General features: G+C 33.0%; 1 protein-coding gene across 1 annotated transcript in view; it reads right to left on the bottom strand.

The window, feature by feature from the left end:
* TMPRSS15 (transmembrane serine protease 15) overlaps nucleotides 1-15792 on the bottom strand; it is a 131128-nt gene that overhangs the window by 8913 nt on the left and 106423 nt on the right. The window contains exons 20-23 of the mRNA XM_012544342.2: nucleotides 8927-8976; nucleotides 8615-8789; nucleotides 7035-7216; nucleotides 2239-2334 (exon numbers count right to left, since the gene is read on the bottom strand). Of these exons, the coding sequence (XP_012399796.1) occupies nucleotides 2239-2334; nucleotides 7035-7216; nucleotides 8615-8789; nucleotides 8927-8976 (503 nt within the window). The remainder of the gene's footprint in view (nucleotides 1-2238; nucleotides 2335-7034; nucleotides 7217-8614; nucleotides 8790-8926; nucleotides 8977-15792) is intronic.

Raw genomic sequence — 15792 nt, 5'->3', positions numbered from 1 at the left:
GATATTCCCTCTTCCACTCCCAAAGTGAGCAGAATCTAACTAATTTTTAAATAAGGTTCAAAAATCAAGAAATAGGCTATAAATGTTCCAACAACCACAAAAGAACCTTGCCCATAAAAAGTTTTAAGGGAGACAGGAAAGCTTAAGATACAAGCTCAGAAGAAGACAATAACTTAAAAACAACAACAAGCATCTACAAAAATTCAGATTATGAAGGGTGAGGGAAACTGTTCTCTTTATTGAAACTGTTTCCTTTAAGATTATCACTCTGAAACGGTGTTCCCTTTTGATCTGTGATCTCTTTTGGAGTCTCCACCCAAATAAGTTATCTTTTGGGGATGCCAAACCCTTTGATTCAGTTAGAAATCCTAGTCAAAAAGCACCCCTTTTGAAGTGTTAATTTCAATAGGAGATCTGGGCTGAAAACTGATAAGCATCTAAGCCTGGGACCTGGGTTTTCTGAAGCCTCAAGACTCCTTTTAAAGGGCAGTTTCTAAACTGACTCTTTGAAGAAAGTCTAAAGCAGCTGGGTAGAACCCTGACCACTGAGAAGGCATTCTGTTCTCAGTGTCAACTTCCATTTCCCTAACAGTTTCTTGCAGAAGGTTCAAAGCAGCTACTAGGACCCTGAGAAGGCATTCTGTTCTCAGTGTCAGCCTCCATTTCCCCAATAGGACTTTTCCACCATACAAGTCAGTCTCTTAGCAAAACTGGCTTCCTATCCAACAATAAACTTTCATTTTTGCCAATTAATACTTCGAGTTTCATGAATTCTTTCATGAAGAATCTGTGTGCGACAGGGGATTTTAACAACTCTTTGCCACTAACCTCATCAGATCGGACATAAACCTAACAAGAATTCTTAGAAGAACTAAAGAAAGACATTTTTTAAAAGAGAAAAAAAGTGATTTTAGAACAATTAAGCAAGGACTTGACTTTATCCCTTTTCTAGAAAAGTACACACATACATTTTGGTTATGAATATTTGTATTTGGATTTTTCCTCTCTTTCCGTAAGGTTTGTGCATTTTTCAACCTGAAATCAGTAAGGACTTGTTTGAATTTGCTTGTACTTCAGACTTTGTTTTGAATAATTTCATACTGAAAGGGAAGAGTTGAATTGGTTTGAAAGAGCCAATTGTTAAAATTTTCAACATGAATACTTATACCTTTGAAATCAGAAAATGCTAAAAATCAGGGTTTGACTTGTTGCTTTGTTGATTGTCTAATATTTACTTAAGAGAGAAAGAAAATATTAAAAATGTTAATAATAATTTGTTTGTTTTGGTATATTCCCCCATGTCCACCAGAGAGCAAGTTATTAAAAATCTACTAGCATATTCTTGTCATTGGTCTTATGAAAGGCTACCAAATAACTATTTTAGAGATGTTGTATTTAGATAGAGGGTTAATCTTTGATTAAGAGATTTTTCTTTAATTTAATCTTTCAAGATCTCATTCAAAGTAATGGGATGGTTGGAAAACATCTTGCAAAGATAAATATTTACTTTGTTTGGAAACTTCAGTGGAGAACCAATTTAAATCCTTAAATTCAGGATTTATTCTATTATTCTATTCTATTCTATCAGGATAATTATTAAAGTTCTTTGGTAGAAAGATAGAATTGTGGAATATTAGAGACCTTGAATATCATCTGAGACCAAGCCTTTCATTTTATACATGATAAAATAAAGGCCAAGGGAGGCAAAGATGAATTTATTGTTTTTGTAGCATAGAAATATGATATCTGGTCTTTTCCGAGATTTTTAATTAATCAGACCATTTTTGTTAAAATGGAAGATGCTTAGAAATGTTTTCCTAGAATGGTTTTGATAGAAGTATTTAATTTCCATTAATTAAAATATCATAATTTAATTTTGGTTCAAATAGTACTTTAATGCCCTTAACATATTTAAATTTTGATTCCTCAGTCTGATTTCATGACACATCCTTATGCATCTTGAAATTTTTAATATATTTTTAAATAACACTAAATAAATAACACTTTAAAATAACACATTAATTTAAAAATTAACAAAATCTTTATAAAACTTTTAGGGAGAGCAGGGGCTGACAAAAAGCATACAATATGGAATTACAACTTTAAAAACATTATGGATCATTGCACACAAACACATTATTAACACAATCTAGCATAATTATGTTTTTATAATTACACTTTCATAATATAATTTTCTAACTATGCAGTAGCAAATATTTCTTGAATTTGATTATTTACCTTGATGTATTATTCTACCCCAGCCAGCAATAAAACAGTTCATTCCTGGAGGAAAGACTTGAATTGCTTCAGGTAGGCAAATAGGCTGTATGTAATCTGTCAAAATAATTAAAAATAAGTATATTCTGGAAAATACATATCTAGCTTATCTAGTTAATATATCTAGTTTACATTTTCATGGTCCTGAAGAGGACATAATTTTTAGAGGTCAACTATTTAAAATTTAACAGAAAGAGTTTTTGATTTTGTCTACTTATACCAAATATTTTTTTAAATGATGCTACTACCACAAAATAATTTTAAAGTAATCACACATTCAAAATTGGAAATAACCTTAGCAGCCATTTGTATTAACACTGGGCCTTGTTCTGGTCCACCTTACCACCACACCTCCATCCACTTTTAGTTAGGAAAGTTAGTTTATATCCAACAAGCATGACAGTGCAATAATAGGAAGTAAAATTGAAAGGAAAAATTAGTAGTCACATAGCAATTATTCACAGAGCATCACAAAGATCAAAGGTGCATAATTTACAAATTACATTATATTACACCCACATTCATATCCTGGTATTGTGTTAAATCAGCAGAAGTCATCTAGGCACAGCAGTCAGGGAGGCCCTTTTGGTCTTATGATACATAAATCTCATTCCAAGTTCCAGACATCCTTGGTAAGACCAGCAGAACACCAAATGGTATTGATGAAATGATTTAGATATGTTAATCAAAAAACCCAATGTGGCACAGATAAAGTTAGTCATTTTTCTCCAAAAAAAAAATCTATAAAAATGAGATTCAATTTCCGGCCTCTTTTCTGAGCCCTCTTCCTTCCTCCTTATAAGGGTCCCTGCAGCTTGTGGGCTCCCACTGCTAATCCTTAATTAAGATAAGTGACTCATTCCCTTCCTTATATTGTCTGCCTTCACCATCCTATTCCTTATTCTCATGTTATCTATCTCTGTACTTTTGTCTCTGCCTTTATATGCTTTCCCCCCAATGCACTCTATGACTAATTAGGCTTAAAGTGTAATTGCCTGTTTCTTGCCTCCAGTTATAGTCTTTCCTGAATAATTCAAGAATCAGGTGTGTCTGTCCCCTTTTCATAACTTTACAAATTAATGGTCAATTCACCATCTAATCCCAAAATAAGAAATCCCTTTGCAACATTCCTGAGAAGTAGCCGTTCAGCTTTTTCTTAAAGAATTTCAGAAGGAATGGATGTGGTTCTTTTTTAAACAATGAGGTGATTCAGGATAATTCCAATAGACTTGTGATGGAGAGAGCCATCTGCATCCAGGGAGAAGACTGTGGGGAATGAGTATGGACCACAACATAGGATTTTCACCCTTTTTGTTGTTGTTTGTTTGCTTTTTTTTCTTTTTGATCTGATTTTTTGGTGCAACATGAAAATTGTGGAAATATGTATAAAAGAATTGCACATGTTTGACATATATTGGATTACTTGCTGTCTAGAGGAGGGGTTGAGAAGAAGGAAGGGAGAAAAGTTTGTAACACAAGGTTTTTGTATCTATTTTGAAAATAAAAACCTATTATTTAAAATTTATTTATTGAAAATATTTATTTAAAAAAGAGTATTTCAGAGGGAAAATACTCTACCTTCCAAAGTGGCAGATTTAACTACAAGACAGCTCAAAAGGTTAGGAAGTTTTCATAATTAGGATTTAATTCCCATTAGAATGTGAGATCCTTGAGAAGAGAGATTGCATTTGCCTTTCTTTGTATTCACAATATTTTTACACAATAAATGTTTGTTAATTTGATTTGACCAAATAGTAGCTAGAGCACTGGGCCTAGAGTCAGGAAGACTGAATTCACATGTGGCTTTTGGGCCACTTATTCTCTGTTTGCCTCAGCTTCCTTAAGAGTAAAATGAAAATAATTTAAATCTGTTTGTCTTAGTTTCTTATCTGTAAAATGAGCTAGAAAAGGAAATGACAAACCACTCTAATGTCTTTGCCAAGAAAACCCCAAATGGGGTTTAAAAGTGTGACATATGTCTTAAACAACAATAAAAACCCAACAGGATTATTGTGAGACTCAAATTAGATATTTGCAATGTGCTTAGCATAATACCTGGCACATAGTAAGTGCTATATAAATGATACTTATTATTTATTGACTAATACCAGTAGATAGTAATCATGTCATTGCTTCCTCCACCCTCACTTCCAGTCTTCTCTTCTTCAGGATAAAGATTTGTAATTCTTTCAGTACTTAGTTCTTTCCAATTTATGGTGGAGATATAGTAAAAAGGATGCTGGATTTGGAGGCAAGAGTTAGAGATTCTTACTCAGAGTAAGGATCCCAATTTTCTCCATTTAATTCTATATGATCTTTTATGAATCACTTACTTCTTTGTGCCTCAATTTCCTCTTCTGAAAAATGATGAAATTGAACTTGATAAGATCTAAGATTCCTTCAGATTTCCTATGAAATTGTCTCATAGGTTTTTCATCTTCCTCTGGGTGCTCATCACTTTATCAACTTAAAATGTGGTGCCCAAATTGAATACAATATTCCAATATTGAGAAGGGAAGAATACATTAGGATTATCACCTCTTTAGTCCTGTAAACTATGCCTCAATGTGGCATTTTTAACGACCATATAGCACTCTTTTGATTCAAACCCAACTTGTAGTTCACTAAAATTTCTAGACTTTTTCAGATGCACTACTTATTGTCCAGTCATTAGTTGTTCATCTTATGCTTTTTTTTGAAGCCAAGTTTAGGACATTTATTTCTACTAACTATTTTATTCTTCTATTTTAGTCTACTCTATTGTTGCTATACCCTATACTATTATTTGTTATATTAGACTTCAGATATATTTTTGAATTCTAATTTGATATATTAGATATACCTCCTGGTATATTCTGTAAATATGATACACATTCTTGAATATATTTATCAATATTTTGGATCAACAGAACAGTTTAATAGTCTGGCTATTCTGAAAAAATCTAACTATACTACTTAGTATTATGCTTGCTCATATTTCTCCATCTTTTTCACAAGAATAGCATCAAAAACATTGTCAAATATTTTTAAAATGTAGGCATATTATGTGTATTACATTTCCTTGATACTTTAAAAAATAATGTCAACCTAATGCAAGAGAGGGTGCTTAGTGAGAACAGCAAAACATTGTTTTAGGGATTGACAGAGACAATGAAATATAAAGCAGAAAACTTTTATATATGAAAGATATATTCTCTATCTTACAAAGGGTATAAAATCTGTATACCTCAATTGCTTGTGAAGACATGCAGAGAGACAATAAACTTGCCTCTAGGACAGACTGTATTCATACTTTCATCCCTAGCCAGTCATCTCCATAAAATTCTCAAAGGCGTTTGAAAAACAAAACAGACTACTGAAAATAGTGGGTTACTAAGAGCAGGAGCTTTTTATTTAGGTAGAATTTGTATATCACAGAAAGAAATCCTTTCCCGTTTCTGGCCTAGAGGTAAGAAATAACCTCAAATGGAAGCTCTAAGGGAGAAAAAAGGAGACAAATTCTTCCAATTATATTTTATTGATTGCTGCTTACATAGTGAAAGAGCTAAAAATCTTAGCACTCTAGCTGAAATATTCATGGTAACACTTCGTCTAAAAAGAGCACATCACCATATAAGACAAGCCAGTTGCTGAAGATAGACCATGGAGTTTTTGATTTTTTTTGTGTATTTGTCTCTCCTGTCTCTAGCTCTTTGTTTTTCTGTCTCTCTCTATTTTCATTCCTACTTAATTGTTTTTATATCGGTCTGTTTCTGTTTGTCTCTTTGTGTGTCTCTTCCTGTGCTGTCTCTATGTGTCTGTCTCTTTTCTGTCTCTATTTCTGTCTTTTTTTCCTGCCTCCTTGCTTTTCTGTAATAAATAGGTATAAATATCTTTAGGGTCCATCTAAATTATCTAAAATCTATCTTAATTCTGAGATTTTTATATGGTCTTTTAAATTTTTCTAGTTCCTATTAATAGATCTCAACATCTAATCTCATTTCTCTTTCAGGTTCTCTTTATAGTACTCATATAAGGAATCTTGTACTTTTGAGGCATCTTTTTATTTAAATCAATAGCTCATATTTAAAATTGTATATTTAAAATGGTTCCTGCACATTGGCACTATGAGTTAAAGAGTGAATTTTTTATTTCTATTTCACAGCTAAAAAATCTGAGACTTCTGAGACTTTGAGTAATTAAGGTTTCTCAACCCCAAGTTCAATACTCTTTCTATCATACAACATAGCTACCCCTCAATCAATACGAGGTGAGCCCCCTTCCAATCAAACCTATAATTCTACATATTTTGAAAAGTCACCACAACATGGATAGTTTCCAGTACTTTTTAATCAGTTAGTTACATAGTAAGTGTCTGATTTGTTCCTTTGGTATTTTGAGCTCTTTAAAATATAGATCTAAGATTTCTATATGTTAATTCTGTTAAGGCTCTAAGATAGGTAGAGATAGGTAAGTCATGTATATAGATTTGGTTCTTTCCTTTTTTAGTATTTTGTTCATTTGATTTCACTGCTGTGGAAAGTTTGATACATTTAACTCTACTTGATCACTTTTTGGAAAATTACTGTCAGACACCTTAGTTAAACTAATTAAATTATTTTGTTTTCTTTACCCAGTTATATTTGCCATAATGTCTATGACTAATTTCCATATTTTTGAATACCAAATTAATTTTGATAAATTGTTTAAATAAATTCAAACAGAATATATTTACATAATGACTTACATAATCATACATAATGATTTATTTTTTTTACCTGTGTAATTCACTTTGAATTCAAGATGCATCAGGGCAATGTCACTGTCTTTTGTCCGCTTGTTGTAATGTGGATTTATGATAATTTGATCAATCACTCGAATTACTGTTTGAGAATTTGTCAGATTCAATGTAGAGTGAAGGCCCATGATTGCTTCCCACTGTGATGGTATTAAATTCCTCCTAGAGGGGTAAAATTTTAAAAAAATTACAATTACAGTCCACCCTGCTTCAGGCATCTCTAGGAGGCTCTCCAAAGATCTCCATTTATCAATATTCTTTCAATTCATTTTATTTTCTTAAGTAATTTATAGGCTTCTGAATGCCCCTAATATTAGATACTATCACTCCTTTCAGTAAGGAGTGTGGACACCAAATTGAAAGCATTTAGAAATGTCCCCAGCAGCAATTAGTTGAAAAGAACCAGGTGGGGGGGCCACAAGGGAAATATTGGGAATTCAAGATGGCAAATTTGGGTACATAGTGAATATCTGAATCATAAGGCTTAAATATATTAATCGGGGAGGTTTTGTATATATAATTGTATGACAGAATAATTAGCTATATACCATATAAATATATCCTTAATTTTCTAACAATTCAGATTAAATACATTTGCATAGTACATCTTGAACATATATAGGACTTCCTAGTGTTATTGTTAATGAATATCTTCATGCTAAAGAATCATCACTGGGCAAGGACTTGCTTGAAGCAGATGAGATGATAATAATTGACAACATAAAGAAAGCCACAACTACTCAATTTCTATTCCATTTTGTTTTCTGTGTAAAAGAGTAAGACTTTTACATTGCAAATGACAATTTAGTAAATGACAAAATAAAAATGACTATCAGTGGCTTGATACTCAAGATAAATAAGAAGCTAAGATTGCCTTTGATGAATTCAAGTCACTTGGACAAGATATATGCTCAGGTCCTGAAAGAACCAGATATGTTTGTGGAATCAGTGATCTGTGAAAGATTATAGAAAACAGGAGAAATAACAAAAGATTAGAGAAGAACAAATGGTGCCCTGATTTAGAAGAAAAAAAAGTATAGACCAATGAGCTTGAGTTAGTTAATATCTAGAAAAAGAAGCGGGTATTAGAAAGAACCATCATAGACTGACCAAGAACAAGTCATATATTAAACTAATTTCCTTTTTTGATAGAACTACAAACAAGTACATGAGGAAAATGTTATAGATACAGTTTACTTATATTTTAAAGAAGTTTTGATAAAATATCTCATACTATTCTCAAATAGAAGATGAAGAACTATAAACCAATTGATAATCTAATGGATTCAGAAATGATTAGATAATTGTATTCAAAGAGTAGTTGTTAATAGTTTAGTGTCAACATAGTAGCAGTTCTTTAATGGATACCTCAGGAATTTGTACTTGGCCCTTTGCTATTTAATAGTTTTATCAGTGACTTAATAATGTTAAACATGGTATACTTATGAAATATGTAGATGACATAAAGCTGGGAGGAACACAATGATTGACACACTGGTTGATAGTTGAGCTCCAACTAGCACTAACATATTTACTTAGACCTAGAAGCCTCCAACTTACCCATATACACAATGTGCTGCAGAGACCAACCATTCATTGTTAATAAGAGAAGCACCACACAAAAGGCGTTTATTGTAAAACAGGGAAACCATCCAAGGCCATGCCCCTTCCCTGGCATTATTCCCACCAACAATTTTATGGTTGTTTTCTTGAACTACTAGTTGTTTTCCACAAGCTATTAAAAATAAAACAGGATGAAAGAAACAGGTAATACAATTTGCTTGGTGTTTCTTTAACAAATACTAATTACTAAAATATTCTTTTAGGTAGTATAAATTGAATTAAAGTTTTGAGGAAACTTGAAATACTTACGTTTAGGATTGCAGAATAAGTGAATTAGTGAATCATTAAAACATTTTTCGCTGTAATAGAAGAATAGTTATTACATTTCAAAAATGGGAACATAATATAGATGTATGAAATGAATGTTCAGTCCTTTCAGTTACACTCAATTCTTTGTGATCCCATTTAGGGTTTTCTTGGCATGGACACGGGAGTGGTTTGTCATTTCCTTTTCCAGATCATCTTACAGATGAGGAAATTGAGGCAAATAGGGTTAAGTGACTTGTCCAGGGTCACATAATCAATAAGTGCTGAGATTGGATTTGAACTAAAAAAAAAATGAGTCTTCCTGACTTCAGGTCAGATGCTCTATTCACTGCAGCATTAAGCTGCCCAGCCAAATATAGAAAAAGAACCAACACCATTATTGTTCAGTCATTTTCAACACTTGGTGATCCCATTTAGGGTTTTTTAGCAAAGACTGTGGAGTGGTTTGCCATTTCCTTCTATAGTTCATTTTAATAGATGAGGAAACTGAGGCAATAGAATTAAGTGACTTGGGGAGGATCACACAGTAAGTCACATTTGAATTTAGGTCTTCCTGACTCCAATCCCAGCGCGCTATCCACTATATCATCTTGTCGCTTTTGGAATGTAGATGCATATAAAAGTTTTAAAGTAAAACACATTAATTTTCCTTTTTTTTCTTATAGAAATGGTTACATTGTGCAAAGATCATCTCAATGAAATGAAACCAACATAATTGAACTCATTTATTTTATAAAAATGTCCTTGTATGTCAAATTAATTTCAAAAAATCCAAATATTCATTGATATAGCAATTGAAATTAGGAAAATAAATAAGGCAAATTAAATTTTAAATGACAAATCTATCCACCATAAGAGAAATCAATACATCATAAGGAACTGAAAATACTAAGATGCAATGAGACATTGCTATACTGTTAAATTCCCTTTTCACTTGTAAATTTCATTTTATTAATGTGAGTGACTTTAATCACTTACTTACAGGCTGATAATTTCATATAATATTTGGATACAGAAATTTTCGAGTTAGAAAAACAAATTAGAATCATCAAAAAGAAGTTATCTCTAGGTTCCTGGAGAACAAGTTTTACAATATAATAGGATAGAGACTGTACCTGTTGATTTAACTCTTAAGGGAAAATTACAGATGAGGAATATAGATGTAGAGTTTTAGAATATTTAGAATAGTCTGCAAAGTAGAGTTTTAGAATATTAACCCAAATACTAAGAGATTAAATAATTTTGAGAGTTCATACTGGAATTATGTGTCAGGTGTGGAATATAAACTCAGATCTTGACTTTGAGGCTAGCTCTCTACTGTCATGATACTTCTTTTTGCCAAGGATTACTACAATTAAAGTCATACATGTGCTAAGGAGAGGGCCTGTATTGTCTGTATGCAAATAAAGAATTGGATATATAAGTATAAATACAACTATAGATACAGATGGATGCATAGAAAGGTGTACACATATGTACAAACAGACATGCAAAAATATACCATGGTGTATGTGAATGTATTTATACATGTGTAGCAATGTGTATACATAGCTATATGTGTATATTTAGATATATAGATATTTATGGGATATAAAGATGGAAAAGATCCTAAAGAAAATTTATTCAGTCCCTTGAATTTACAGATAAGAAAACTGAAGTTATTGAGTCAGTCAACAAGTATTAAGAACTTCACTAAGTCTAATGATAAAAAAAAATTGACAAAAATAGTTTGACATACAAGAGGATACAAAATTTTGCCCAAACAACAGGCTCCCTGGAAATTAAAATGGACCAAATGGAAACCAATGATTCCATGAGGCAACAAAAAATTGCAAAACAAAGTTAAAAGTCTGAAAAAAATAGAAGAAAATATTAGGGTATCCTATAAAAGAAACAACTGATCTGGAAAACAGATCAAAGAGAAAAAATTTAAGAATCTATTCATTAGAATGTCATGACCATAAGAAGAACCTAGATATCATAGTTCAAGAAATCTTTAAAGAAAACTTTCCAGAGCCCTTAGGGCCAGAGGGTAAAGTAGAAATAGAAAGAATCATCATCAAATGAAAATTTCCAGGATCATTATAGTCAAAATCCAAAATTCACATAAAAGAAAAATAATACTGAAAGTAGCCAGAAAAAAGAATTCAAATACTCCTAAGATATAGTTGGGATTATATATGATTTAGCAATCATCACTATAAGGAGTAGAGAGCTTGAGATACCAAGAATAATCTATCTAGATTCTATAACTTTACTTTCAGCTGAATCAAAGGAGAAAAGAATATACACTTATACCCACAAATACAATTAAGTACAAAAAATAAATTTGATTTATGAGGGTAATGTGAGAAAGAATAAAAGGGGATTAATGGGAGAGTAGTATAAGGGAGGAATTAGTTTTAAGCAAAGTACTCTAAGGACATATAAAAAATAATGCTTTTTGAGATGACAAAGTATGGGAATTTGAGAGGATGCCTACAAACTGAGGAAGACCTGAATAAGTTATAGTATATAAATGTGATGGAATATTATTTTTCTGTAAAAAATGGTGAAAGAATTGTTTTCATAGAAATTTGGCAAGACATAAATGAATTGATTTAGAGAGAAGTGAACAGAATTAGAAACTTCAAAAGTATTAGGAACTCTGTTCAGTGTGATTATCAACTACATTTTAGAGTACTCATATTTAAACATGTAATTTGTCTTCAGATAGAGATGGAGAACTTGGTACAGAATGAGACATTTTTTGGAGGACTATGGTTAATGTGGAAATTTGTTTTGTTTCACTATACATATTTGTAACAGTGATTTTTTTTTCTTTTGAGAAAGTCAAATTTATTTTGGTCCTATTTTGTAATTTTATTCTATATTACCCCAAATATGTTGTAAAATTGTGTAAGCCATTTTTTTTTCCGAGTTAAGGTCAAAAGGTAAGCTTTCCTTTCTGAGTTAAGTTGTCCCACAAATCATCTTAATTAAAGGAACATATTGTCCCGACACATCTTACTGCCTGCGTTTAATTAAGAGAGAACTGCTATCTCACTAACAAGCCTTAAAGATGAAAATGGGTTCCAGGAAGTCTCCTTTCTCTGCAATGCTGTCTGTTCTTAAAGAAATGATTATTGCTATGACTAACAAACCATGAACCTTGTTAACCCTCCCCCTACCCAATAAGCTTTCCCTGGCAACTAGATGAAAGGAGTAGTTGTTGTGAGCCTGCATCTCAAACTTTCAGACAATCATATTGTTTTCTATCATTTATGACACTTCAGACTTTGGAACCAATCATATTGTTTTATGGTCCCTGTTCCTTGTTCTCTTGTACTTCCCCAAACTATGTGAAAGCTAGTAAGCCCTAGTTCATAGTCTTTTGACTGATTGAACCAAAATGATATCCCTATGTTAGAATTGAGTTATTGTGTGTCTGGCTGTGGCTGATCAAACCAATATGAGCTCAGAATGCTCAGCCACAGATCAGACACAAATAGTCCCCATGAACATTAGGAGTGGATTCTCTAACTTGGCAGATCTTGAGTTTCTTCTGGGCTAATTCAGTTCTGCTTTGCTCATAGATCACAGCATCTTCTCCATAAAGGCATACTCTGCTGGGAGGTCCTGTGTCAGCATCTCCCATGTCAACCAATTCTAAAATTCTTAAGAAAGACCTTGAGAGTGTCCTTGCATCACTTTTTTTGACCAGCCTGTGAACTCTTGTCCTGTGTGAGTTCTCCATAAAATATTCTTTTTGGCAAGCATACATTTATCATTTGAACAATCAGCCCAACAAAGTTGTGCTCACTGTAGTAGGGATGGAATGGTTGGCAGTTTAGTTCAAGAAACGACCTCGGTGTCTGGTACCTTATCCTGCCAGGTGATCTTCAGACTTTTCCTAAGACAATTAAAATAGAAGCAATTCATTTTCCTGCATGGTGCTGGTCTGTCAGGGCTCAGAGGTATACAACAGTGAGGTCAGCACAATGGCTCTGTAGATCTTTAATTTGGTAGTCAGTCTATTATCTCTTTTCTCCCACATTTTTCTCTGGATCCTCTCAAACACTGAGCTAGGTCTGACTGACTGAGTTGAGATCCTTTTTACTGGTAATTGCTAGACTTACCATAAAGTCGATATGTGCTCAGAACTTTGTGCCTTAGTTTACTTTAATTTCAATCACAATACTTCCATCTCAACTGAATGGGAGAAGGAGAAAAAACAGATTTTTGCTATTTTGAAAAATAAAATATAATAAGAAAGAAAGAAAGAAAAGATTTGGAATAGCTGTTATGTTGAATGGGATAATGAATTTATTATTGAGGTATAAAAGGATTGTCTTATTTCAGTGAGGGCCCAGTTACATTTATGTAACATTATCTGTAATGGACTCAGTTTCATGCATAGTTCAGCACAGTTTCATGACTTTCTCCAACTTTGTTCAGAATTATGACAACAGAATGGTGATGATGGGAATATCTAAGATTGAGAATTAACAAGATATGATCCCTGTTAAGATAAGTAGCAATAGACTCAAGAGAAAAGGTTAATTGAACTGGGTTAGCAGGGGATGGGAACAATAGTATAGCTAGTAAAGGTGATGACCTAAAAAAAGATAATGTGTGTAGTAGTCATTAGACCTCAAAGTAAAGATATGAAGAACAGGATTAAGATTTGTACGGTACAGGAAAAGAGTGAATGATAAAGGACTATGATCAGATAAAGGAATTTCAGATTTCATGAGCATGGATGTGGAACATTTTTGCAGGATGGCAAGATCAAGATTATGGATATCTCTGAGGTGGAGTGGAATAGTAGGTCAGTGGAAATGAGCAAATTACAAAAATGAGAAGTTAGAATATCGGAATATCAGTATGTATGGTAAGCATACTAGTTTGAAGGCAGGATTTGGGGAGAAAAGAAAGATACTCAATGCAATGAGGAAAAAGGTAGGGATAGTCCAGACATGGGACCATGTGATGCTTCTCACTAAGGACAATATAACTATTTCTAACCTAAGTAGTCCTCAACTTGTCCCCAAATGGCAAAATAAAAGTTTTTCATCTCAGAGTGAGAAGTTTGCCCCTATTGAATAATAGTTGCATCATTATGCACCTGACTGCCCAAGCCAAGTGTACCACCTCCCAGAAATTATGTCTATGACAAATTGATGCTGCCCTGGAAGGTGGAATAACCATGACTAGGTGGTTTCTTGAATCTTGTTTCTAGGAAGACTTAACTGATGAGAATATACCCTGATAACTAACTTATCAGATGCATTTCCAGATGGAGATAAAAATGAGGTTAGGGATTGGGGCAGTGTATCCAGAGAAAATGAGCTTGTATACTCACTGTATATCCTTGCTATGTTAGGGTAAAGTAAAATATCCTCCTTTGTAATGTTCAGTCATTCATACATACCTCATTTCATCCCAATATCAAACTTTCATCCCAATTTTAGACTTGTGTCTTTAATAAAAGGTGAGCTTTGAAAGAGGTAAATTTGAAAGAGGAAGTTCCAGCATTGGAAACTTGAGGAATATAACTTTAAGATCTATGTAGGGCAGTTTCTGGAAGCTTTTGTGTGTGTGTGTGTGTGTGTGTGTGTAATCAAGATAGATTTTCCAACCCCCGACCAGAGGATAAGTATGACAGAACCAGAAGGCTGAATTATGAGTCTTTATTAGACATTAGCCATATTTTATGGAAGTAAATTCTATAAGGTTGCAAAGGATGGTCCTAACTAGCAATTACCATTGTATTTGAATTGAAATAGATTAATATGAAAGCCAAGAAAAGAAGAAAATTTTCTTTAAGGAGTTTAAGGAGAAAAATTGATATTAAGGGAAAAAGTTGAGGTTGAGCACTAAACTACACAAATCATTTAAATTATAACTTTTTTTTACCTGATGCTGTACTTTCATTATCAACAGTTGAAATTTTATGTTCACCTATAGTAACGCCATTTTAAAATCATCTAAGAGCGTTTTGTATTTAGTAGTCAAGGGAATGATGGCTGTAAAGAAAACTTCTATGGCTTATTTTCCTTCTGTGAATCTGGACTTTAGGAAAATTCAGAAATCTAAGACAGCTTATAATCTAATGGGAGCTCCATAAAACTAAAACTTTCACTTAGAAGTGGAAAAAATAATAAATTTGAATATAAAGGACGTCTACTAAATTCCAAAAATTTTTTAAACAGATGCTTCTGCAATATGGCCCTCAAGAGGCCTCAAACTCTGGAGGACAACAGTAGCAGCAGCTTGTAGAGTATCAATGACTCTGACCTGTAGTCCTTACAAGTCTCATCCAATCTAAACCAAGAATATCACCACCAATGATTGATTTTAAATTTGGCCATTCTCATGCTGTAACCTGGAACCTGGTACCCTCTCCCCTGTACATTGGATAAGGAAGGAAAGCCCCGGCTATCTCGGCTATTCTTGGTATTTTGGCTTGGAATTTCTCATTTGACACTGCTGGCATCCTGGTGAAGGACTTCATTTTGCATTTGGACTATTGTAATAACTTGCTGGTTGAACTTCTTACCTCAAATATTTCACTATTTCAGTTCATTTTAGACTCAGTTGTCAAATTGATCTTCTTGAAACACAAGTTTGATCACCTCATGTCTCTACTCAATTAGCAGTAATTATTCAATTACTGCTCCCTATCACTTCTAGAAGCAAACATAAAATTGTTTGGTATTTCAAATCCTTTTTACAACCGAGTATCCTCCTTTCTCCCTTCCCTTATCAGTCTTGCACATTGCATCCTTCGGGTACTCTATAATCCAGTGATGCTGGCCTCCTGGCTATTCTTTCCAGATATGCTTCATCTTCAGAATGGGTATTTT

The sequence above is a fragment of the Sarcophilus harrisii genome, chromosome 3 (genome assembly GCF_902635505.1).
Source record: "Sarcophilus harrisii chromosome 3, mSarHar1.11, whole genome shotgun sequence".
Classification (NCBI taxonomy): Eukaryota; Metazoa; Chordata; class Mammalia; order Dasyuromorphia; family Dasyuridae; genus Sarcophilus; species Sarcophilus harrisii.
The sequence above is the reverse complement of the archived record's forward strand: the minus strand, read 5'-3'. Positions and strand labels throughout refer to the sequence as shown.